Source organism: Piliocolobus tephrosceles, chromosome 4 (genome assembly GCF_002776525.5).
Source record: "Piliocolobus tephrosceles isolate RC106 chromosome 4, ASM277652v3, whole genome shotgun sequence".
Classification (NCBI taxonomy): domain Eukaryota; kingdom Metazoa; phylum Chordata; class Mammalia; order Primates; family Cercopithecidae; genus Piliocolobus; species Piliocolobus tephrosceles.
Genome location: NC_045437.1, coordinates 140632944 through 140657769, shown reverse-complemented (window position 1 = coordinate 140657769; position 24826 = coordinate 140632944). Strand labels below are relative to the sequence as shown.

Genomic DNA, 24826 nt, shown 5'->3' with positions numbered 1-24826 from the left:
CAGGTTATATTCAAGCTACTGTTTTCCCCTTCAGATAAAAATTATCTTATTTTTTAAAAAGCTATTTTTATAGCTTTATTGTAGTGTAACTGACATACCATAAACTGTACATATTTAAAAGGTTCTCTCTGTATATATAAAAAACTGTCACCACAATCAAGATAGTGAACATATCCATCAATCCCCAAAATCTCCTCATGCCCCTTTGTAATCTCTCCCTCCTACCCTTCCTTACCTCCTATCCCAAAATAACCACTGATTTACTTTCTGTCACTAGAAATTAGTATAGACTTTTAAAATTTATTTCTTTTGGTGGAGGTGTCAGGAAATGAACTTGAGGACTGATTAGTTTGCATTTTGTAAAGTTTTTGTCCCTGAAATCTCCATCTAATATTAATATAGTGTACAATGCAGTGGCATGAAGTATGTGCATAATGGTGTGTAACCATTACTACTATTTATTTCCAAAACTTGAAATTGAAACTCTGTAACCAGTAACTCACCACTTCCCCCAGTACCCAGTAAACTCTATTTTCTATATGCCTATTCTCTCTCTCTCTCTCTGTCTCTCTCTCTCTCTGTGTGTGTGTATTGTTGTTCTGTCACCTGGACTAGAGTGTAGTGGCATGATCATAGCTCACTTCAAGCTTGACCTCCTTGACTCAAGCAATCTTCCCTCCTCAGCCTCCCAAAGTGCTGGGATTATAAGCGTGAGCCACCCTGCCTGGCCCATTTTGCCTTTTCTAGATATTTTGTGTAGGTGGAATCATTCAATACTTGTCCTTTTGTGTCTTTTTTTTTTTTTTTTCAGATCCAGGTCTTTTTTTTTTTTTTTTTTAGTTTGTATCATGTCTGTCTTTTGCTTAACATAATGGTGTTAAGGTTCATCCATGTTGTAGATGAAGAGTATCAGAACTTAATTCCTTTTTAATAGTCAAATAATATTCCATTTGATGGTTATACCGTGCTTTATCTATTCATCTGTTGATGGACACTTGGATTGTTTTCACCTTTTGACTATTGTAAATAGTGTTGTTATGAACATTAGTATACAAATATCTGTCTGAGTTACAGTTTTTAGTCCTTTGAGTATAAGCGGAATTGCTAAGTCATATAGCAGTGCTGTGTTGGTAACTTTTTGAGGAACCACCAAACTGTGTTTCACAGTGTTGACACCATTTTACATTTCTACCAGCAATGTATCAACTGTCTTTTTTTTTTTCTTTTTTTTTTTTTTTTTGAGACAGAGTCTTGCTCTGTCATCCAGGCTGGAGTGCAGTGGCGCGATCTCGGCTCACTGCAAGCTGCGCCTCCCGGGTTCACACCATTCTCCTGCCTCAGCCTCCAGAGCAGCTGGGACTACAGGCGCCTGCCACCACGCCCGGGTAATTTTTTTTTATTTTTTATTTTTAGTAGAGACGGGGTTTCATCGTGTTAGCCAGGATGGTCTTGATCTCCTGATCTCGTGATCCGCTTGAGTCGGCCTCCCAAAGTGCTGGGATTGCAAGTGTGAGCCATCGCGCCTGGCCTCAATTGTCCTCTTTTGAGACGGACTTTCGCTCTGTTGCCCAGTCTGGAGTGCAGTGGCACAATCTTGGCTCACTGCAACCTCCACCTCCTGGGTTCAAGCAATTCTTTGTGCCTCAGCTTCCTGAGTAGCTGGGATTACAGGTGCGCATGTGCGCACCACCACACCCAGCTAATTTTTGCATTTTTGGTAGAGACATGGTTTGAGGTTTCAAACTCCTGACCTCAAGCGATTCACCACTTTGGCCTTCCGAAGTGCTGGGATTACAGGTGTGAGCCACTGCGCCAAGCCTCAATTGTCTTTTTTTTTTTTTTTTGAGACGGAGTCTTGCTCTGTCGCCCAGGCTGGAGTGCAGTGGCCGGTTCTCAGCTCACTGCAAGCTCCGCCTCCCGGGTTTATGCCATTCTCCTGCCTCAGCCTCCGAGTAGCTGGGACTACAGGCGCCCGCCACCTCGCCCGGCTAGTTTTTTTGTATTTTTTAGTGGAGACGGGGTTTCACCGTGTTAGCCAGGATGGTCTCGATCTCCTGACCTCGTGATCCGCCCGTCTCGGCCTCCCAAAGTGCTGGGATTACAGGCTTGAGCCACCGCGCCCGGCCTCAATTGTCTTTTAAAGAAACAAAAATCAAAATTTTGTCCAACAAAAATCAAAGCTAATTCTTCTTGGAGAATTTTTCGTTAAAATAACTTTTTAAAATAAAAACCAATCTGTCTATCAAAAATGATTTATTAGATACTTCCTGTATGTGCCTAATTCTATGCTAGGTATTACGATAGTACACAAAAAATGGAGAACATCTTGAATAATTTTAATCTAGTTGGGAAGATAAAGCACATATTCAACAAACATTTATTGAACATATAAATGGAATTCAGACGAGAATGAGATACTGTATACCTTTCCCTCCACCCTGTTTGTTTTTCCAATTTTGGCTTCTCTCCTGGACTTGAGAACCACATTTCTAATTGCCTGCTGGACATACCATCTGGACATATTACAGAAATCTCAAATCTAAAAAACCCAAAGTCAGATTTTTTGCTGCTTCCTATCTTTCCATTTTCTTCTCCATCTTCCTATATATCATCCTTCCTTTTGTGTGGTCCCTCAGAATTCATCTTAGATTTGTCTGTGTATGTCCTTTAAGCACCACTTCTTATCTAATTGTACCACTGAAATGGCAAACCTCCTGCCCTGTCCTGTCTTGGAGGTTAGGCCTTTGGTAACTGTAGCTTAAAGGATGAACTCGTGACTTCTTGGGATTACATAAAAACTAATCTTTGACTCCAGCCTTATCTCCTACAACTTCGCCCCTGGAACCTGGTGTGACCTTTTCCTGGGTCTTAGACTATACTGTGATCTTTGACTTGACTGAGTTATCTTTTCCCTTTTTATTAACGTTGCAGCTGCCTACTTCACACTGGCCTGCAGCCTATTCTCTACTCTCAGAGTACTCTAAACCTTTCTGTTATGGTACCTAGAATGCTGTTTCAACTCTGTCTGAATCCACTGATTGTGGGTAGAAATTCGGTTCTTACTCATTTTAGCAAGGATTTACTAAACCTCTACTATATGTGCTAAGCATTGTTTTTGATAATGGAAACATAATAAGTACGAGAAAGACTGTAATAGTTTTGCTTATAAGTAATATAAATTCAGAAGTCTGAAGTGCTATGAAGAATAAAGCCAGGTAAGGATACAGAGGATGCTGGGAAGGAGGTGTTTTTTTATCTGGTTGGGATAGTCAAGGAGGGTTTCTGTGAGGAGCTGACATATAAACTGAGGCCAGGCATGGTGGCTCATACCTGTAATCCCAGCACTTTGGGAGGCAGAAGTGGAAGAACTGATTGAGACCAGGAGTTCGAGACCAGCCTGGGAAACATACAAAGACCGTGTCTCTACAAAGACATAAAACAAATTAGCCAGGTATCATGGTGTGTACCTGTAGCCCTAGCTACTTGGGAGGCTGAGGTGGGAGGATTGCTTGGACCTGGGAGTTCGAGGCTGTAGTGAGCTATGACCATGCCACCACGCTCTAGCCTGAGTGACAGAGTGAGATCCTGTCACTAAAAAAGAAAAATAAAAGCTGAGACTGAAGGATGAGAACATACCTGTATAGATCTGGGAAATGATTATTCTAGGCAAAGACAACTTGAGCAAGTACAGTGACCCTAATAATGGAATCAACTTGGCATGTTCCAGCAACCGCAAAAAAGCCAGTAGGAAATAAGGGCAAAAAGGGAGGCAGTGTTCAGATCTTGTAGGCTCTTAGAATATTCTAGGTGAGAGAGGATGGTAGGACAGTAGTGAGATGTGATTGGATTACAAATAGTTTGGGCAGTGGGGAGAGGATAGATACATTATTCAAGGCACAGCAGACAGGACTTACTGATGGATTATATATGGGAGTATGGCATAGGGGAAATAAAGATTGACACCTAGGTTTGGGGTCTAGGTTCTGATGAATTGTGTCTAGCACAGTGGTTAGCTTATAGTAGGAGCTTAAAATATGTTTATAATTTAATGAAGACCAGTAGCCAACCTCGAGGAGCTCACATAGAAAAGTTAGCCAATCCAGCCAAAGAAGGCTTGTTGACACTTGAGGACATTCATGCAGTAAGTATGGGTTGCAGGCCCATTTAACACAGATGGATCTGAGTTTTCCTCTGATGAGTAGTCATCTTATCTTTTCCTCCAAAGGATCAGTCCTCTCACAGTATTAATTTCTTAGTCTAGGGCAAGGGCCTGGAAAGTAGCCTGTGCCATCCTGGTTGTAGGCATCAGTGAATGAAATGGAGAGGAATACAGAAGGCTTTGCTCCTCCTTGGCTTCCCTGGGCCTTCATAGTGCTGTGATCTTCCCTGGACTTGCCTGACAACAGTGAGTTAGAGGATCAGATGGTACTATATACATGGAGAATCTGTCTTGGTTATACCTGTTTATAGTTTAGTTTTCTTTTTCTTTTTCTTTTTGACAAGATCTCATTCTATCACCCAGGCTGGAGTGCAGTGGCGTGATCTTAGCTCACTTCAGCCTCCACCTCCTAGGTTCAAGCGATTCTCCTGCCTCAGCCTCCTGAGTAGCTGGGATTACAGGCATGCACCACCACGCCTGGCTGACTTTTCTATTTTCAGTAGAGACGGGTTTTCATCATACTGCTCAGGCCGATCTCGAACTCCTGGCCTCAAGCAATCTACCCGCCTCAGCCTCCCAAAGTGCTGGGATTACAGGTGTGAGCCACTGTGCCTGGCCTAGTTTTGTTTGTCTAAAACCACTTTCAACTATTTTTTATCCGTAAAAGACAAAAGGTAAGATACTAATTGCTTTAGTGGAAAAAGAATGAAATAATATAACATCAGACCAGAAGATATATAATTACTTGCCAAATGAGTGATAGAGTAAGTGACTTTCTCAAAAACTTTCAGGGCCTATGTATTGCATGCAGTTTAAGTCTAACTTTCTTAACCCTCCAGAATCCCTCTCAGGTACCTTTGTAGTCTCCTCTCCCACTAATCCCCCATAACCGTTCTCTGGTTTTTTTTGTTTATTTGTTTGTTTTTTAATTTAAGTTCTAGGGTACATGTGCACAATGTGCAGGTTTGTTACATATGTATACATGTGCCATGTTGGTATGCTGCACCCATTAACTCGTTTTACATTAGGTATATCTCCTAATGCTATCCCTCCCCCGTCCCACCAGCCCATGACAGGCCCCGGTGTGTGATGTTCCCCTTCCTGTGTCCCAGTGTTCTCATTGTTCAATTCCCAACTGTGAGTGAGAACATGCGGTGTTTGGTTTTCTGTCCTTGCAATAGTTTGCTAAGAAGGATGGTTTCCAGTTTCATCCATGTCCCTGCAAAGGACATGAACTCATCCTTTTTATGGCTGCATAGTATTCCATGGTGTATATGTGCCACATTTTCTTAATCCAGTCTATCATTGGTGGGCATTTGAATTGGTTCCAAGTCTTTGCTATTGTGAATAGTGCTGCAATAAACATACGTGTGCATGTGTCTTTATAGCGGCATGATTTATAATTCTTTGGGTATATACCCAGTAATGGGATGGCTGGGTCAAATGGTATTTCTAGTTCTAGATCCTTGAGAATTGCCACACTGTCTTCCATAATAGTTGAACTAGTTTACAGTCCCACCAACAGTGTAAAAGTGTTCCTATTTCTCCACATCCTCTCCAGCACCTGTTGTTGCCTGACTTTAATGATCGCCATTCTAACTGGTGTGAGATGGTATCGCATTGTGGTTTTGATTTGCATTTTTCTGATGGCCAGTGATGATGAACATTTTTTCATGTGTCTGTTGGCTGCATAAATGTCTTCTTTTGAGAAGTGTCTGTTCATATCCTTCGCCCACTTTTTGATGGGGTTGTTTGATTTTTTCTTGTAAATTTGTTTGCATTCTTTGTAGGTTCTGGGTATTAGCCCTTTGTCAGATGGGTAGATTACAAAACTTTTCTCCCATTCTGTAGGTTGCCTGTTCACTCTGATGGTAGTTTCTTTTGCTGTGCAGAAGCTCTTTGGTTTAATTAGATCCCATTTCTCAATTTTGGCTTTTGTTGCCATTGCTTTTGGTGTTTTAGTCTGAAGTCATTGCCTATGCCTGTGTCCTGAATGGTATTGCCTAGGTTTTCTTCTAGGGTTTTTATGGTTTTAGGTCTAACATTTAAGTCTTTAATCCATCTTGAATTAATTTTTGTATTAGGTATAAGGAAGGGATCCAGTTTCAGCTTTCTACATATGGCTAGCCAGTTTTCCCAGCACCATTTATTAAATAGGGAATCCTTTCCCCATTTCTTGTTTCTCTCAGGTTTGTCAAAGATCAGATGGTTGTAGATGTGTGGTGTTATTTCTGAGGGCTCTGTTCTGTTCCATTGGTCTATATCTCTGTTTTGGTACCAGTACCATGCTGTTTTGGTTACTGTAGCCTTGTAATATAGTTTGAAGTCAGGTAGCATGATGCCTCCAGCTTTGTTCTTTTGGCTTAGGATTGTCTTGGCAATGCGGGCTCTTTTTTGGTTCCATATGAACTTTAAAGTAGTTTTTTCCAATTCTGTGAAGAAACTCATTGGTAGCTTGATGGGGATGGCATTGAATCTATAAATTACCTTGGGCAGTATGGGCATTTTCACGATATTGATTCTTCCTAGCCATGAGCATGGAATGTTCTTCCATTTGTTTGTGTCCTCTTTTATTTCGTTGAGCAGTGGTTTGTAGTTCTCCTTGAAGCAGTCCTTCACATCCCTTATAAGTTGAATTCCTAGGTATTTTATTCTCTTTGAAGCAGTTGTGAATGGGAGTTCACTCATGATTTGGCTCTCTGTCTGTTATTGGTGTATAGGAATGCTTGTGATTTTTGCACATTGATTTTGTATCCTGATACTTTGCTGAAGTTGCTTATCAGCTTAAGGAGATTTTAAGCTGAGATGATGGGGTTTTCTAAATATATCATGTCATCTGCAAACGGGGACAATTTGACTTCCTGTTTTCCTAATTGAATACCCTTTATTTCTTTCTCCTGCCTGATTGCGCTGGCCAGAACTTCCAACACTGTGTTGAATAGGAGTAGTGAGAGAGGGCATCCCTGTCTTGTGCCAGTTTTCAAAGGGAATGCTTCCAGTTTTTGCCCATTCAGTATGATATTGGCTGTGGGTTTGTCATAAATAGCTCTTGTTATTTTGAGATACGTCCCATCAATACCTAATTTATTGATAGTTTTTAGCATGAAGGGCTGTTGAATTTTGTCAAAGGCCTTTTCTGCATCTATTGAGATAATCATGTGGTTTTTGTCTTTGGTTCTGTTTATATGATGGATTATGTTTATTGATTTGTGTATGTTGAACCAGCCTTGCATCCCAGGGCTGAAGCCCACTTGATCATGGTGGATAAGCTTTTTGATGTGCTGCTGGATTCGGTTTGCCAGTATTTTATTGAGGATTTTTGTATTGATGTTTATCAGGGATATTCATCTAAAATTCTCTTTTTTTGTTGTGTCTCTGCCAGGCTTTGGTATCAGGATGATGTTGGCCTCATAAAATGAGTTAGGGAGGATTCCCTCTTTTTCTATTGATTGGAATAGTTTCAGAAGGAATGGTACCAACTCCTCCTTGTACCTCTGATAGAATTCGGCTGTGAATCCGTCTGGTCCTGGAGTTTTTTGGTTGGTAGGCTATTAATTATTGCCTCAATTTCAGAGCCTGTTATTGGTCTATTCAGGGATTCAACTTCTTCCTGTTTTAGTCTTGGGAGGGTGTATGTGTCTAGGAATGTATCCATTTCTTCTAGATTTTTCTAGTTTATTTATGTAGTGGTGTTTATAGTATTCTCTGATGGTAGTTTGTATTTCTGTGGGATCAGTGGTGATAACCCCTTTATCGTTTTTTATTGCGTCTATTTGATTCTTCTCTCTTTTCTTCTTTATTAGTCTTGCTAGCAGTCTATCAATTTTGTTGATCTTTTCAAGAAACCAGCTCCTGGATTCATTGATTTTTTTGAAGGGTTCTTTGTGTCTCTTATCTCCTTCAGTTCTGCTCTGATCTTAGTTATTTCTTGCCTTCTGCTAGCTTTTGAATGTGTTTGCTCTTGCTTCTTCAGTTCTTTTAATTGTGATGTTAGGGTGTCAATTTTAGGTCTTTCCTGCTTTCTGTTGTGGGCATTTAGTGCTATAAATTTCCCTCTGCACACTGCTTTAAATGTGTCCCAGAGATTCTGGTATGTTGTGTCTTTGTTCTCATCGGTTTCAAAGAACATCTTTATTTCTGCCTTCATTTCGTTATGTACCCAGTAATCATTCAGAAGCAGGTTGTTCAGTTTCCATGTAGTTGAGCGGTTTTGAGTGAGTTTCTTAATCCTGAGTTCTAGTTTGATTGCACTGTGGTCTGAGAGACAGTTTGTTATAATTTCTGTTCTTTTACATTTGCTGAGGAGTGCTTTACTTCCAACTATGTGGTCAATTTTGGAATAAGTGCGATGTGGTGCTGAGAAGAATGTATATTCTGTTGCTTTAGGGTGGAGAGTTCTGTAGAGTCTATTAGGTCCGCCTGGTGCAGAGCTGAGTTAAATTCCTGGATATCCTTTGTTAACTTTCTATCTCTTTGATCTGTCTAATGTTGACAGTGGGGTGTTAAATTCTCCCATTATTATTGTGTGGGAATCTTAAGTCTCTTTGTAGGTCTCTGAGGATTTGCTTTATGAATCTGGTTGCTCCTGTATTGGGTGCATATATATTTAAGATAGTTAGCTCTTCTTGTTGAATTGATCCCTTTACCATTATGTAATGCCCTTCTTTAACTCTTTTGATCTTTGTTGGTTTAAAGCCTGTTTTATCAGAGACTAGGATGGCAACCGCTGCTTTTTTTGTTTGTTTGTTTGTTTTCCACTTGCTTGGTAGATCTTCCTCCATCCTTTTGTTTTGAGCCTATGTGTGTCTCTGCATGTGAGATGGGTCTCCTGAATACAGCACACTGATGGGTCTTGACTGTTTATCCAATTTGCCAGTCTGTTTCTTTTAATTGGAACATTTAGCCCATTTACATTTAAGGTTAATATTGTTATGTGTGAACTTGATCCTATCATTACGATGTTAGCTGGTTATTTTGCTCATTAGTTGATGCAGTTTCTTCCTAGTATCGATGGTCTTTACAATTTGGCATGTTTTTGCAGTGGCTGGTACCGGTTGTTTCTTTCCATGTTTAGTGCTTCCTTCAGGAGCTCTTGTAAGGCAGGCCTGGTGGTGACACAATCTCTCAGCATTTGCTTGTCTGTAAAGGATTTTATTTCTCCTTCACTGATGAAGCTTAGTTTGGCTGCATATGAAATTCTGGGTTGAAAATTCTTTTCTTTAAGAATGTTGAATAGTGGCCCCCACTCTCTTCTGGCTTGTAGCATTTCTGCCAAGAGATCCGCTGTTAGTCTGATGGGCTTCCCTTTGTGGGTAACCCGACCTTTCTCTCTGGCTGCCCTTAACGTTTTTTCCTTCATTTCAACTTTGGTGAATCTGACAATCAGATGTCTTGGAATTGCTCTTCTTGAGGAGTATCTTTGTAGCGTTCTCTGTATTTCCTGAATTTGAATGTTGGTCTGCCTTGCTAGGTTGGGGAAGTTCTCCTGGATAATATCCTGCAGAGTGTTTTCCAACTTGGTTCCATTCTCCCCGTCACTTTCAGGTACACCAATCAGACGTAGATTTGGTCTTTTCACATATTTCTTGGAGGCTTTGTTCGTTTCTTTTTACTCTTTTTTTTCTAAACTTCTCTTCTTGCTTCATTTCACTCATTTCATCTTCAGTCACTGATGCCCTTTCTTCCAGTTGATCGAATTCGCTACTGAAGCTTGTGCATGCGTCACGTAGCTCTTGTGCCATGGTTTTCATCTTTATCAGGTCATTTAAGGACTTCTCTACACTGGTTATTCTAGTTAGCGATTCATCTAATCTTTTTTCAAGGTTTTTAGCTTCTTTGCGATGGGTTTGAACATCCTCCTTTAGTTCGCAGAAGTTTGATCATCTGAAGCTTTCTTCCCTCAGCTCATCAAAGTCATTCTCCGTCCATCTTTGTTCTGTTGCTGGCGAGGAGGTGCATTCCTTTGGAGGAGAAGAGGCGCTCTGATTTTTAGAATTTTCAGCTTTTCTGCTCTGATTTCTCCCCATTTTTGTGGTTTTATCTACCTTTGGTCTTTGATGATGGTGACGTACAGATGGGGTTTTGGTGTGGATGTCCTTTCTGTTTGTTAGTTTTCCTTCTAACAGTCAGGACCCTCAGCTGCAAGTCTGTTGGAGTTTGCTGGAGGTCACTCAAGACCCTGTTTGCCTGGGTATCACCAGCAGAGGCTGCAGAACAGCAAATATTGCAGAACAGCAAATGTTGCTGCCTAATCGTTCCTCTGGAAGCTTCGTCTCAAAGGGGCACCCGGCCATGTAAGGTGTCAGTCAGCCACTACTGTGAGGTGCCCCCCAGTTAGGCTACTTGGGGGTCAGAGACCCACTTGAGGAGGCAGTCTATCTGTTCTCAGATCTGAGACTCCATGCTGGGAGAACCACTACTCTCTTCAAACTCAGTTGGAAATGCAGAAGTCACCCGTCTTCTGTGTCGCTCAAGCTGGGAGCTATAGACTGGAGCTGTTTCTATTTGGCTATCTTGGACGCTTCCCCATTCTCCGTTTTAAACATAACATTCTCATTTCTGATTCTGTTCCTCCAACATTAGAACTATTGCTGTTTGTGTTTTCTTCTCCCTCACCCATATTCCAAGTCTTCTCTCATCCTTTCAAACCTGACCTAGACTTCAGAGCCCAGGTTAAGATACATTCCTCCCTTAAAAACTGTCTAAACAAACTACTCTTAAACTCTTTCAGATTTCTCCTCTGCTTAGATGCCATAATCATAGTAGTCAGCAGCTTCTAGTTTTATTTAGCAGTGAGTTTGTAGCATACATACAGAGGTAAAACAAAGTATGATTATGGAACTTTGTGGGTTCAGACTGGTGGCTGAATTAGTTCTACTTGTTGGACTGTTTCTGAGTGAATACGTAAGTTTCTAAGAGCTAGAGATGGGAAGGGACCATGGCCATGAATGTAGAGAGACGGAGAGTTGGGAACAAGATTGTCGATATTATTACTGGATCACTTTGCTTAGCAGCTAGGTGAAACCGGAATGTGTAGAGTAGCTGAGTTTTAAGGTGTTCAGAAATATCTGAAATTAGAGAAGCTAATTAGATAGGTGGTAGGAATGGTACCATATTAAAAAAGGATCTATTCTTGGGATCCCAAAATATGCATTTTATTACCTTGCTCTGTCATTTATAAGCTGAATAAATTACTAAATTGAGCCAGTCCTTTCACTTTTAACCTATGTATGTCTTTATATTTAAAGTGGGTTTCAAGTAGACAGCATATACTTGGGTCTTATTTTTTAATCCTATCTGACAGTCTCCACCTTTAATTAGCATGTTTAGACCATTCGTATTTAATATGATATGTTTGAATTAAACTCTATCATCTTACTAGCTGTTTTCCATTTGTTCCATCTGTTTTTTTTTTTTTGTTTGTTTTATATTCCTTTTCTACTTTCTCTTGAGTTGAGAGGTTTTTATGATTCTATTTTATCTCCACTATTATTATTTATACCTTTTTAAAAATGTAGTGGTTACTCTTAGGTTTAAATGTACATCTTTAATCAGAGCCTATGTTCAAATAAGATACTATTTCATATCTAGTGTAAGACTTTATAGTTTGCTGGGCATGGTGGCTCATGTCTGTAATCCCAGCACTTTGGGAGACCAAAGTAGGAGGATCACTTGAGCCCAGGAGTTTGAGACCAGCCTGGGCAATATAGTGAGACTTCATCTCTATTTAAAAAATAATAATAATCAGAAAAATTTTTTAAAACTTTAAAATTCCCAATTCCCCTTCTCATTCTGTGTGATTGTTGTCACACATTTATTTTGCATATGCTGTAAAGTACATTCCCATTTTTGGTTTAAACAGTTATCTTTTAGAGCAATTAAAATTTTTTTAATTGAAAAAATGAATTTTACCTTATCTTCATTTGTTCCATCTCCTGGACTTTGTTATGTAGAACTGAATTTCTGATTGGTGTATTCTTTTTGGCTGAGGAACCTTCCTGAAACTGTCTCTCTGTCTGTGTGTGTCTCTCTGTCTGTTTCTCTCTCTCTCCCTCTCTCCTCTTCTCCTTCCCACTCCCTCTCTGTCTCTCTCCCTGTCTCCCCTCCTCTCTCTCTCCCTTTCTGCCCACATATGTATGGTGCTGGTCGGCTGGCCTGAAATCCTCTCAGTGTTTATCTGAGAAAGTTTTTATTTCTTTTTCATATTTTATTTTATTTTATTTTATTTTATTTCATATGACAGAGTCTCTCTCTGTCACCCAGGCTAAAGTGCAGTGGTGTGACCATGGCTCATTGCAGCTTCAACCTCTTAGGCTCAAGCAGTCCTCCTATCTCAGCCTCCCAAGTAGCTGGGACCACAGGCACACACCATCAGCCTGGCCTCTTATCTTTTAAAATATTTTTTCTACGTAAAGAATTCTGTGTTAAAAGTTATATTTCTGGGGTCAGACGGGGTGGCTCACACCTGTAATCCTAGCACTTTGGGAGGTCAGGGTGGGAGGATCACTTGAGGCCAAGAGTTTGGGGACCAACCTGGGGAGCTTAGTAGCAAGACCATGTCTCTACAAAAAAAATTTAAAAATTAGCCAGGCGTGATGGTGCACACCTGTAATCTTCGCTACTCAGGAGGCTGAGGTGGGAGAATCACATGAGCCCAGGAGTTCGAGGCCACAGTGAGCCATAATTGCATGCCACTGCACTTCAGCCTGCGTGACAGGGTAAGACCCTATTTCTAAAAAAGATACATATTTCTGTGATATAAAGATACCACTCCATCATGTTCTGGCCTCCATGATTTCCAATAAGAAGTCTGCTATAATTCTATTTTTGTTTCTGAATAAGTAATATATGTTTTTTCTTTGTCTTCAGGTTTTCTCTTTATCTTTGTTTTCATCAGCTTGAATGTCATATGTGTAGGTGAGGGTTTTTGTTTTCTTTTTGTTTTTGTATTTACTCTTCTTGGAATTCTCTGAGATTCTTGGAGATAGATTATATATTATATTTATTATATATTTTATATATATATACACACATACATATATATATATATATTTTTTTTTTTTTGAAATGGAGTCTTGCTTTGTTGCCATGCTAGAGTGCAGTGGTGCAATCTTGGCTCACTGCAACCTCTGCCTCCCTGGTTCAAGCAATTCTCCTGCGTCAGCCTCCCGAGTAGCTGGGACTACAGGCACACGCCACCATGCCCAGCTCATTTTTGTATTTTTTTAGTAGAGACAGGGTTGCACAATGTTGGCCAGGAAGGTCTTGATCTCTTGACCTTGTGATCCGCCTGCCTCGGCCTCCGAAAGTGTTGGGATTACAGGCGTGAGCCACCACGCCCGGCCTTTTTTTTTTTTTTTTTCTTTTATTTATTTCTTTTTCTTTTTTTTTGTTTTTTCTTAAGAAGGAGTTTTCCTCTTGTTGCCCAGACTGGCTACTAATGATCCTATCAGAGGCATTCATCATCTGTGTTACTGTGTTTTTCACTTTTAGCATTGCTTGTTTGATCTTTTGTTACAGTTTCCATTTCTTTGTTTTACTTTCTAGTATTTTTATCTATATTCTTCCCAGATAGCAGCCATACAGGGCAAGATTTGGATTCTATTAGTTTTTTCTTATGTGTCTTTTGCATATCTTAAGTTTGGAAAAAACTTTTGACCCAGAAATCACCAAGAGCTCTCCAAAACAGGACATTGGTGCACTCAAGCTAGCTCAAGAAAGCAGGAAATGACAGGAGAGTCACAGACTGGTTGCATTGTGGAGCAAAGAGCTGCTGGGTGTATCCATCAACCTGATTGATTTTCTCAGGGCCAGTGGTCACCTAAGTCTATTCTTTCTTTCCTTATCTACTTCAGAAGACCATTAAAATATTTACTCTTGTTAAACCTAAACAAAATGAATATGGGTTACTTTTACATATCTTGTGTTCTTGAATAAGTCGTAGGTCCTGGATTTTGGCAGTTTGTAACATTAGGTTTATAGAACCTCGCAAGGGCCCATTTTTCTGTCAGTTCCAAAACAAGAAACTTCCTGAGTCCTTCATCTAAAATATATTGTCTCGGCTGGGCGCAGTGGCTTGTGCCTGTATTCCCAGCACTTTGGGAGGCTGAGGCGGTGGATCACCTGAGGTTAGGAGTTTGAGACTAGCCTGACCAATATGGTGAAACCCTGTCTCTACTAAGAATGCAAAAATTAGCCGGGTGTGGTGGCTTGCACCTGTAATCCCAGCTACTCAGGATGCTGAGATAGGAGAATTGCTTGAACCCAGGAGGCAGAGGTTGCAGTGAGCCAAGATCGCACCACTGCACTCCAACCTGGGCGACAGAGTGAAACTCTATCTCAAAAAAAAAAGAATTGTTTCTATCTGGCCACAGTCACAAATGTTTGTTCATTTGTTCATTCATTCATTCAAATGTTTTGTAAGCCTGCTATCTCAGTGTTACTACATTACATTCAGATTACACTGATGAACAACATGTCTTTCCTCCAGGAGCTAGAGAGATTCCTACTTCACTAATACAAGGGTATGGTTAGTACTATGATGGAGGTGCAACATGCTGTGGGACACAGAGGGTGTACTATTTCGTTTGGGCTAGGGGAGATGGGTTAGTGCTTTTGGAAAAGGTAGCATTGTAACTAGGTTTTAAAAAAAGTATTAGGATCATGACAGGCAAAGAGGTAGATGGCCATTCTAAGCTAAGTAAACAGCTTATGTAAAGGCACTAATTCATGAAGTAGTTGGTAAACAATTTATGCTCTACTCCTTTGAGAGCCTGGTTCATTTTCTTCTCTTTCTCTGGTTATTAGACTTATTATTTGTTGTTGTCCTTTCTGTCTTTTTGGCTATTCCTACCTCCTTTGTTTTCCTATAGTTTCTAGTGGTAGATCTTATGGCATTAGTTTTGTAGTCTAGGACACAGAGATGGAGGATCACCTGTATTGCCTCCAAGTGGAAGTGCAGGGCAATATTATTTCTCTATTCAACCTGTGTTTCAGAGTGTGTACTTAGAATAGTAAAGTGAATCTTGCATGAATGTGGGCCCTGCCCACAGGGCAGATGACTCCGTACTAGAACATAGTGGAATAGACCAAAACCTTCTACAGCATGTATGAGACACTTGGCCCATCAACCCTATTCATGCCCTTTACATTCAGCACCCTCATATCGACTTCTCTCCTCTTTCCTACCAAGCAAAGGAGTACTGTTCAAAGATGCAAATGCATTCTGCCTTAGTTTCTTTTTATTGCCAAAAACATTTATCTTTACATTGCAAACTAGTTTTTCTTCTATTTATTTTCAACATTTAGCAGGTTGTTTAAAAAGGGACCAAAAGATATAAAAGGACCATCTTCCTTGTTTCAGGGACTGGTAGGTCGGGGTTAAGGTTAAGGTAGGGGTTAAGACCAGATCCTATTTTGCAGTCTGTCTGGGAGGTGAAAAACCTGGGAAGAAGACCACTGGTAGCATATGTATGGAAAGGAGACAGGCTGCCCTTACATCTTTTCCGGAGGAAAAACTGTCGGGGAGCCAGGCATATATGGAGAAGAATCCTTAATGGTTTATATTCTTGGGAAGTCCTATACCCAGCCAGTTATTTGCTTTGACTTGGCTATTTATGGTCTGGTTCTGGTCTTTTTTTTTTTTCCCCCTAACCAAGACAAATGAGGCTCAATTAAGGAAAAGGGACATAAGGTACCTATTCGAAAACGGAATTCCTCTTAACTCTCATGAAATGACAAGTAGAATTGTTAGTATATGTGAGCACTGAGAATTACTTTATTGATGAACACTGGTATTTACACTGGCGTTTTCTCTGGTGTAGGAAGCTGAACCATCTATCTCCAGAAATGTCTTCGGAAAGTAAAGAGCAACATGACCTTTCACCCAGAGACTCAACTGAAGGAGATGACAGTTCTCCATCTGGGATCCATCTGGAGGTTCAAAGGGAATCAAGTACTGACTTCAAGCAATTTGAGACCAATGATCAATGCAGGCCTTATCATAGGATCCTTATTGAGTGTCAAGAGAAATCAGATACAAACTTCAAGGAGTTTGTTATTAAAAAGCTGCAGAAGAATTGCCAGTGCAGTCCAGCCAAAGCCAAAAATACGATTTTAGGTTTCCTTCCTGTTTTGCAGTGGCTCCCAAAATACAACCTAAAGAAAAACATTTTAGGGGATGTGATGTCGGGCTTGATTGTGGGCATATTATTGGTGCCCCAGTCCATTGCTTATTCCCTGCTGGCTGGCCAAGAACCTGTCTATGGTCTGTACACATCTTTTTTTGCCAGCATCATTTATTTCCTCTTGGGTACCTCCCGTCACATCTCTGTGGGCATTTTTGGAGTACTGTGCCTTATGATTGGTGAGACAGTTGACCGAGAACTACAGAAAGCTGGCTATGACAATGCCCGTAGTGCTCCTTCCTTAGGAATGGTTTCAAATGGGAGCATGTTATTAAATCACACATCAGGCAGGATATGTGACAAAAGTTGCTATGCAATTATGGTTGGCAGCACTGTAACATTTATGGCTGGAGTTTATCAGGTAAGGAGCAATGAAACAATTGGTTATTTCTAGAAAAGTAGTCTAGTACCTGAAATCTCATATCTGTAAGGGATCGTAGGAATCACAATAATTAAAGCTACCATTTATTGAGAGTTCAGGATGTATGAAGGGTAGAGGCAAAATTCAAACCCTAACCTGACTCCACAAGTAACATAAGGCTGGTTCATTGGACCTCCACCACCCAGTACAACTCCTTAATTTTACATGTCAGAAAATCTTGGCTTTGCTTGAGGTTATTTGTGGCTGGTTATTGGCAGAGTCAGCATTAGCAGTGAGGCAAGTAGGTAACAAAATGGGGGTTGAGAGTGCAGGAGTTTTTCACTTTTTTTTTTTTTTTTCTCTGGAGACAGGATCTCACTTTGTCACCCAGGCTGGAGTGCAGTGGCACTATCTTAGTTCACTGCAACCTCCGCCTCCCTGGCTCAAGCAATCCTTCTACCTCAACCTCCTGAGTAGCTAGGACTACAGGCACATGCTACCATGCCTGGCTAATTTTTTTTTTTTTTTTTGTAGGGATAGGGTTTTACCATGTTGCTCAGGCTAGTTTCAAACTCCTGAGCTCAAGCAATCCTCCCGTCTTGGCCTCCCAAAGTGCTGGGATTATAGGTGTGAGCCACCTACACCCAGCCTCAAATTCTAAATGTCTCTTACCTTCCATTAGAATTACTGATCTGCTGAGTGACTCTTACTAAAGGTAGTGGTTGTCTTGGATTGTTAGAGAGGGAGGGAAGAAGTTGGGGACCACAATTTCATATTATCAGCCAGGAGAAAGGATAAGAAATCAAATTCTTGAGTCTCCCATAGAATCCACGAATCTGTCATTATCATCATGCCCCTGGCTTTGGCATCCAGGAGTCAGTGCCAGGATTAAATCTTCTCTAATGCAGGCATTTCAAACCAACAAGGGGAGGGGAAGAGTAGCTCACTTTAGTTGGAGATCAGGTGAGTGGGGAGGGAGAGTGAAGATGGTGTGAAGAAGAGCTGTGCTTCTCAGAGTCTACTTATTTATTATTTATCCATTTATTTAGAAAGAGACAGGGTCTCTCTATGACCAACCTAGGTTGGTCTCAAACTCCTGGGCTCAAGTGATCCTCCCAGCACTGCCTCCCCCAATGCTGGGATTACAGGCATGAGCCATCACGCCCAGCCAACTTTTGCCTTTTTGTTAGTATGTCTTACCAAGAAGAAGGAAGGCATAACAATTCTGAAAACTTATTAGATGGAGGAGAATATAAAGAAGTAAAATTTTAGAATTTTTATTAATATGGGAGACAGTGTGGCATAAGTACATATATACTGCATGAGAATGGTTTCTTAGTATGAGGTTAAAGATAATTCTACAATAATTTCTAAAGTGTGATTCTATTTTGATGTAAATCTGGTTCTTTGTTTTACCAATTAAAACTTCACTTGTACACTTGCTCTTAGCCAAGAGGCTAAGAAAGCAGTAAGACTTCACTTTTACAGTAGTGATTTGTAATTTAAGGAAAATACATGGTTTCTTAACTAGAAGAATTTTTTCCAATTTGAAGTTTTCTTGTGGATCCTTGAGAATGTTTTTCTTTTAAAAGAAGTCTGTTCTTTGTGATGGGAAGAATGAAAAATCAAAATACAAGAGGTCTGAACCTTTTCAAGTTTAAGAAACATTGTATGAAAAGAAAAAAATCTAAAGTTCCTGTCTCACCTGGGCTAATAAGTAACAGTGTGACCTTGGGCAAGTTGCTTAGCCCTTTAAACATAATTTTCCTATTTGTAAAATGAGAAGATTGATGTATGATTGTGTTTATTCTAGCACTGACATTCTGTGATGCTCTGATGATATGTCTGCATGCAAGAAGTATCAGGATAATACAAACTTTAGAAGTTCTTTTCCATTTATATTTAACATTTCTATATCCTTCCTTCCAGGTAGCGATGGGCCTCTTTCAAGTGGGTTTTGTTTCTGTCTACCTCTCAGATGCCTTGCTGAGTGGATTTGTCACTGGTGCCTCCTTCACTATTCTTACATCTCAGGCCAAGTATCTCCTTGGGCTCAACCTTCCTCGGAGTAATGGTGTGGGCTCACTCATCACTACCTGGATACATGTCTTCAGAAACATCCATAAGACCAATATCTGTGATCTTATCACCAGCCTTTTGTGCCTTTTGGTTCTTTTGCCAACCAAAGAACTCAATGAACACTTCAAGTCCAAGCTTAAGGCACCGATTCCTATTGAACTTGTTGTTGTTGTGGCAGCCACATTAGCCTCTCATTTTGGAAAACTACATGAGAATTATAATTCTAGTATTGCTGGACATATTCCCACTGGGTTTATGCCACCTAAAGTACCAGAATGGAACCTAATTCCTAGTGTGGCTGTAGATGCAATAGCTATTTCCATCATTGGTTTTGCTATCACTGTATCACTTTCTGAGATGTTTGCCAAGAAACATGGTTACACAGTCAGAGCAAACCAGGAAATGTATGCCATTGGCTTCTGTAATATCATCCCTTCCTTCTTCCACTGTTTTACTACTAGTGCAGCTCTTGCAAAGACATTGGTTAAAGAATCAACAGGCTGCCAAACTCAGCTTTCGGGTGTGGTAACAGCCCTGGTTCTTTTGTTGGTCCTCCTAGTAATAGCTCCTTTATTCTATTCCCTTCAAAAAAGTGTCCTTGCTGTGATCACAATTGTAAATCTACGGGGAGCCCTTCGTAAATTTAGGGATCTACCCAAAATGTGGAATATTAGTAGAATGGATACAGTTATCTGGTTCGTTACTATGCTCTCCTCTGCACTGCTAAGTACTGAAATAGGCCTACTTGTTGGGGTTTGTTTTTCTCTGTTTTGTGTCATCCTCCGTACTCAGAAGCCAAAGAGTTCATTGCTTGGCTTGGTGGAAGAGTCTGAGGTCTTTGAATCTGTGTCTGCTTACAAGAACCTTCAGACTAAGCCAGGCATCAAGATTTTCCGCTTTGTAGCCCCTCTCTATTACATAAACAAAGAATGTTTTAAATCTGCTTTATACAAACAAACTGTCAACCCAATCTTAATAAAGGTGGCTTGGAAGAAGGCAGCAAAGAGAAAGATCAAAGAGGAAGGAGTGACTCTTGGTGGAATCCAGGATGAAATGTCAGTGCAACTTTCCCATGATCCCTTGGAGCTGCATACTATAGTGATTGACTGCAGTGCAATTCAATTTTTAGATACAGCAGGGATCCACACACTAAAAGAAGTTCGCAGAGATTATGAAGCCATTGGAATCCAGGTTCTGCTGGCTCAGTGCAATCCCTCTGTGAGGGATTCCCTAACCAAGGGAGAATATTGCAAAAAGGAAGAAGAAAACCTTCTCTTCTATAGTGTGTATGAAGCGATGGCTTTTGCAGAAGTATCTAAAAATCAGAAAGGAATATGTGTTCCCAATGGTCTGAGTGTTAGTAGTGATTGAGAAAGTAGATAGAAGAATGTCTAGCCAATAGGTTAAGATTTCAAGTGTCCAACATTTCCCAGTTCCACAGTGGAAAATTTTGCACACTTGAAATTTTAAACAAGTGGCTAAATATTATTCCTTCTTTGAAGCTAATGGCATTTGCATATATACACTGCAGCAGAGCTTGTAGCTGGACAGAGTTAAAAAGAAGAAAATACGGTTTCAGGTTTTCTTGCAGATATGAAGTGTTCTTGGAATGCAATAAGTATGTATTGAATTGAACTGTAAAGTAGCTTCAAAACTTAATTACTATCCTGTTTTAGGGGTTACACATTTGGATTCTTCATTCTCCAAGAGATGAAGCGGTGAAGTTGGGATTTGCATTGGAAGTGCTGTAGACTTCTTTATGTGGCTCAGTGGAGAGAGAGGAAAAGAATGTTGCACCTGCTCTAGTACCAATAGGTCAAGAGGCTTCTGGATCACAAAGTCATAACTAGACAGGTTTGTTCTTGTAGTTCTCTATTCCCAGTCTTTGCTCCCCAGATGGCAGTAGTTTTTAGTAGGAAAGTGCCTTTCCTTTCCTTAAGGCACAGTCTCATCAGAAGTCTAACACCTGGGCAGGTTTGTAACATCCTGAGAGCCAGCCTGACATTAGACAGAATATCCTTTGTAATACACTGGAAATTTTTAGTCATGCCTTTTTGTTTAGGATAAATAGGTAAGCACAAAGAGCTCTTCACAATCAGAAAAAACAATAGGAGTCCTTCCTTGTCTTTTCTGTGATCTCCGTCCATCCTTGTTTCTGAGAATTTCTGTACCATTAAGCTCTGTTTTAGCTTTCAGTTATTCTAGTTTGTTTCCCACGGAATCTGTCCTAAACTGGTAATTTTGTCAGTGACAATCTTGTCAGTCAGCAATTTCTAACAGCATTTTAAATGAGTTCGATGGACAGTAAATATTGATGACAATGACAGCTTTTAACTCTTCAAGTCACCTAAAGCTAGTATGCAGGGGGATTTAGAAGGATCACATTCATGAAACCCAAGTGCTATGGGTGTATTATTCATGATAGCTGGCCCGCAGGTCATGAATTGAGGAATAATTTCCTTTCAAAAAGCAAGAATGTCCAACATTGAAAGTTTATAGTTTTATATTTGGACCTTGAAAGGTAAGAAAAAACCAGGTTCTCCAAAGTTAGGAATAGGGAACTAATTTATGAAACAGCCATCTTTAAAAAAAAAAAAAAAAAAAAAGCAAACTGCAAAAGTACAAAATCCTTTTTCAATCTGTTCCCAGATTCTAAACAATTTTAAATATTTATGAGAAGCAAACCCTATGTGTAGGGCATCTGTTGGAGTGGGATGCTTTTAGACATATATTAAGTATGTACATGTTTAATATGTATATTTAAAATGCATATGTATTTTATTATATTTCTATTATCCTATATAGATATATGTAACTTAGCTTTATTGTTAGCTCCATAAGCTGCCAGTGTTGCTTTTCTGTTGGTAGAGCTCTCGCATTTGGTGACGTGGAAAATACCTTTCCATTATCACAACAAAGCAGTTGCTCAGTAGAAAGTCTGGATTTCTGTCTTATAAGTGATTCACGTTATAATTAAATGTAGACTTCCTGAATTTTGACATCCTTTTAGAACTGGGGTCTGGAATTCCAGAAATGTTAATTGTGGTGCTTGTATTTATGCTTATTTGTTTTTAGCCAGTATTTGCCCTTTCTATCCAACCTTATGAATAATAGCAGTAAAATCACAGTATCTTGGTCAGTCTTTATTTTTTTCCTTTTTTCTTTTTTAAGAGACAGTCTCCAGGCCAGAGTGCAGTGTGATCATAGCTCACTGAAGCTTCCAACTCCTGGGCTCAAGTGATCCTTCCACTTTGGCCTCCTGAGTATCTTAACCATAGGTATGAATCACCACACTCTGCTAATTTTTTAAATTTTTTCTAGAGATGGGGTCTCACTGTGTTGCCCAGGCTGGTCTCAAACTTCAGGCTCAAGCAGTCCTTCAGCCTCAGCCTCCCAGAGTGTTGGGATTACAGGTGTGAGCCACTGCAGTTGGCCAAGTTACTTGTTTTTAATCTCTCTTGCCCTTCTCCCAAGGCAGGCTTAAGTTGAGACTATTAGAGGTGTCTAATGCCCTGTAACAGAGTAATGAATACATGCTTAAGATGTTATAATTAGCCAACACCAACACAGCAAAAAATGTAATTCCAGCCAGACTGTGGAAAATCCCTCAGAAGGAGGGATAACAGGATTTGACCTTTACCAGCAATTTCTGTCCATATGTGGATGTAAACAGTTCTGGAACGTTATGTATGCAGTTAGCGAATCCTTGAATTATGTTCTGGTTTGTACTCGTCCCATCCATCCAGACAAACAAGAGATTCTGCTTTTAGTAGCCATTTGTAGAAACGTTTAAGATGTCACTAGAATTTACATTTCATCCTCTCTACTTGGGTTGAGGTTGCCTATATTTGGATATTGTTAAAAATGTTTTGGTTGCTGATATTCAGAGGAATCAAACCTGGAACCAAAGCCTAATTTGCCAATAAAAAAACTGTTTTCAGCCAGGCGCAGTGACTCATGCCTGTGATCCCAGTATGTTGGGAGGCCGAGGTGGGTGGATAACCTGAAGTCAGGAGTTCGAGACCATCTTGGCTAACACTGGGAAACCTCGTCTCTACTAAAAATACAAAAAATTAGCGGGGCGTGGTGGCATGTGCCTGTAGTCCCAGCTACTCAGTAGGCTGAGGCAGGAGAACCACTTGAACCCGGGAGGCAGAGGTTGCAGTAAGCCGAGATTGTGTCACTGCACTCCAGCCTGGGTGACAGAGCGAGACTCCATCTCAAACAAACAAAAAATGTTTTCATTCGCTCTCTTGACCAAAGGCTAGGACTTTAGTTCATTAGGCGTTATTTTAAACACTATATTGACACAAAAATATCTTGCTTACTCTAAACTTTAGAGTCTAAATGAAGCATTTTCTCAGTGATTACTGACATATACAAAATTCTGAATATCATAAAATGGTTATTTAATTGAAATGTAGTGTGGTATACTCTTGATGGTTGGAACTCTTACAGCCTTATGTATTTTTAAATTTGTTACACCCAGAAGGTTGGAGTGTGCCAGTGCACAGGTAGGCTAAGGAAAACATTGTAGAGGAGTGAAGAGAAGAGACCATTGAAAAGACTATTATCTGACCAGTGGAGGCAGAAAAGAGAGGAACCCAGTTGAATAGGATCCAATCCCTGGTTAGCCCCCACACAATAATAGGGAGACAAGGATTAGGAGCCATGCCTCTGAGAACAAGGTCTCTTTATAGAGCAAATTTCTCTTTCTAGAAGGGGAGGGTCACAGGGTCACAGATTCACCGAAGCTGAAAGGGCTGAGGAGCTCATGGTAGCCTAGGTTGACCTACTGTGGAGCACGGTGTCTTTCTTCTAAACTGAGTGACTGTAGTACTATCTGTGCCTCTGATGGAATAAAACTGACAGATGTCTAATTTTTTTTTAAAGTAGGACCAAAAGAACAAGATTTAGATAGTCTGACTTTGCTTTTGAACAACAGCAGACATTGCAAGTCAAAATTGTTGTCAAATTTACATATGGTAAATGATGAACTTTAAAAATGTGTCCAAGTGTTAGATGAGTTCATTAGACTATTTTAGTGCTAATGGCTAGTACGTTTTAACAAGAACAGCAATTATCTGCTGTGGTATTTCCTTAGTAATTGGTCATTTAAGAACATATTAGGGTTAGCCCTGATCTGAATATAAAAGTGAGAAAAGAGCTACAGTGCATTTCTTGGTAACTTGAATCTTGAAGTTGTAACGATCCATTTGGAGTTCTGTGATCCTTATTGTTCTTAATGAATTGTGTTTCTCTATGTATTGTTACAGATGAGCCATAGGTTTCTTTGTATCAATGTAGACATTACTTCAGATACCTCTGAGGACCTAGCCAGCAGTCTAGGACCCTGGGCCAAGTGCTGGGACTAGGGTACTAAATCCAGTGGATGGACTGTGTAGTAACTCTCCCAGGGAACGCACTAGGGTACTTAGGGAGGTGCTTTGTGGAGCATGTTGAAGCTTTGACTGAGACCTGAGCAGGAGGCAGTGATGTCCCTGGTCTATTCAGGGAAAGATTTCACTGGAAATGGTAAACATCCAATTGACAGGATTTAGATTTCGCTTAGTTTTTCTGCTTTTTAATGTTTCTCTCCCCCATCTCAGTGTTTTCTTTATCCATTCTAGTGATGCCTTATTTGAAACTGGGCTTAAACTGCAAAAAGAATGAAGTTGGATTTAGGAAGCTGTTAGATCATTGAGTGGCGTTAAGAGTGAAATTTCACTGGCAGTGAAATTTCCTTGAGCCTAAAATAAAAAAAAAAAATTTAAAAAGAATCAGTTTTTTAAATTAAAAAAATAGAAAGCTGTTATAGGCTCCTAATTTGTGTGTGTGTGTTTTTTTTTTTTGTTTTTTTGTTTTTTTTTTTTTTGTAAAAACAGTTTAGATAATCCTGAATGGAATCATTAACTTGGGTGCTAATTACAAGAATGAAAATTATAATGGAAAAGGATAAAATAATATACCAGCTGGTTTGTTATTATAGTCCATGTATTAAAATACTATTGAAATATGTTAAAGGAAAATTTTTAAGGTTTA

General features: G+C 40.0%; 1 protein-coding gene across 2 annotated transcripts in view; it reads left to right on the top strand.

Moving 5' to 3' along the window:
* The window catches only part of SLC26A2 (solute carrier family 26 member 2), a 31035-nt gene extending 6482 nt beyond the window's left edge, over positions 1 to 24553 (top strand). The window contains exons 1-3 of one of the 2 annotated variants that reach the window (XM_023227073.2): positions 1332 to 1385; positions 15982 to 16705; positions 18635 to 20739. In XM_023227073.2, coding sequence (XP_023082841.2) covers positions 16007 to 16705; positions 18635 to 20155 — 2220 coding nt within the window. In that variant the 5' untranslated portion in view covers positions 1332 to 1385; positions 15982 to 16006 and the 3' untranslated portion in view covers positions 20156 to 20739. Of the gene's footprint in view, positions 1 to 1331; positions 1386 to 15981; positions 16706 to 18634 lie in introns of those variants that run through there. The other variant, XM_023227072.2, reaches the window with a different exon arrangement.
* The last annotated feature ends 273 nt before the right edge of the window (positions 24554 to 24826 follow it).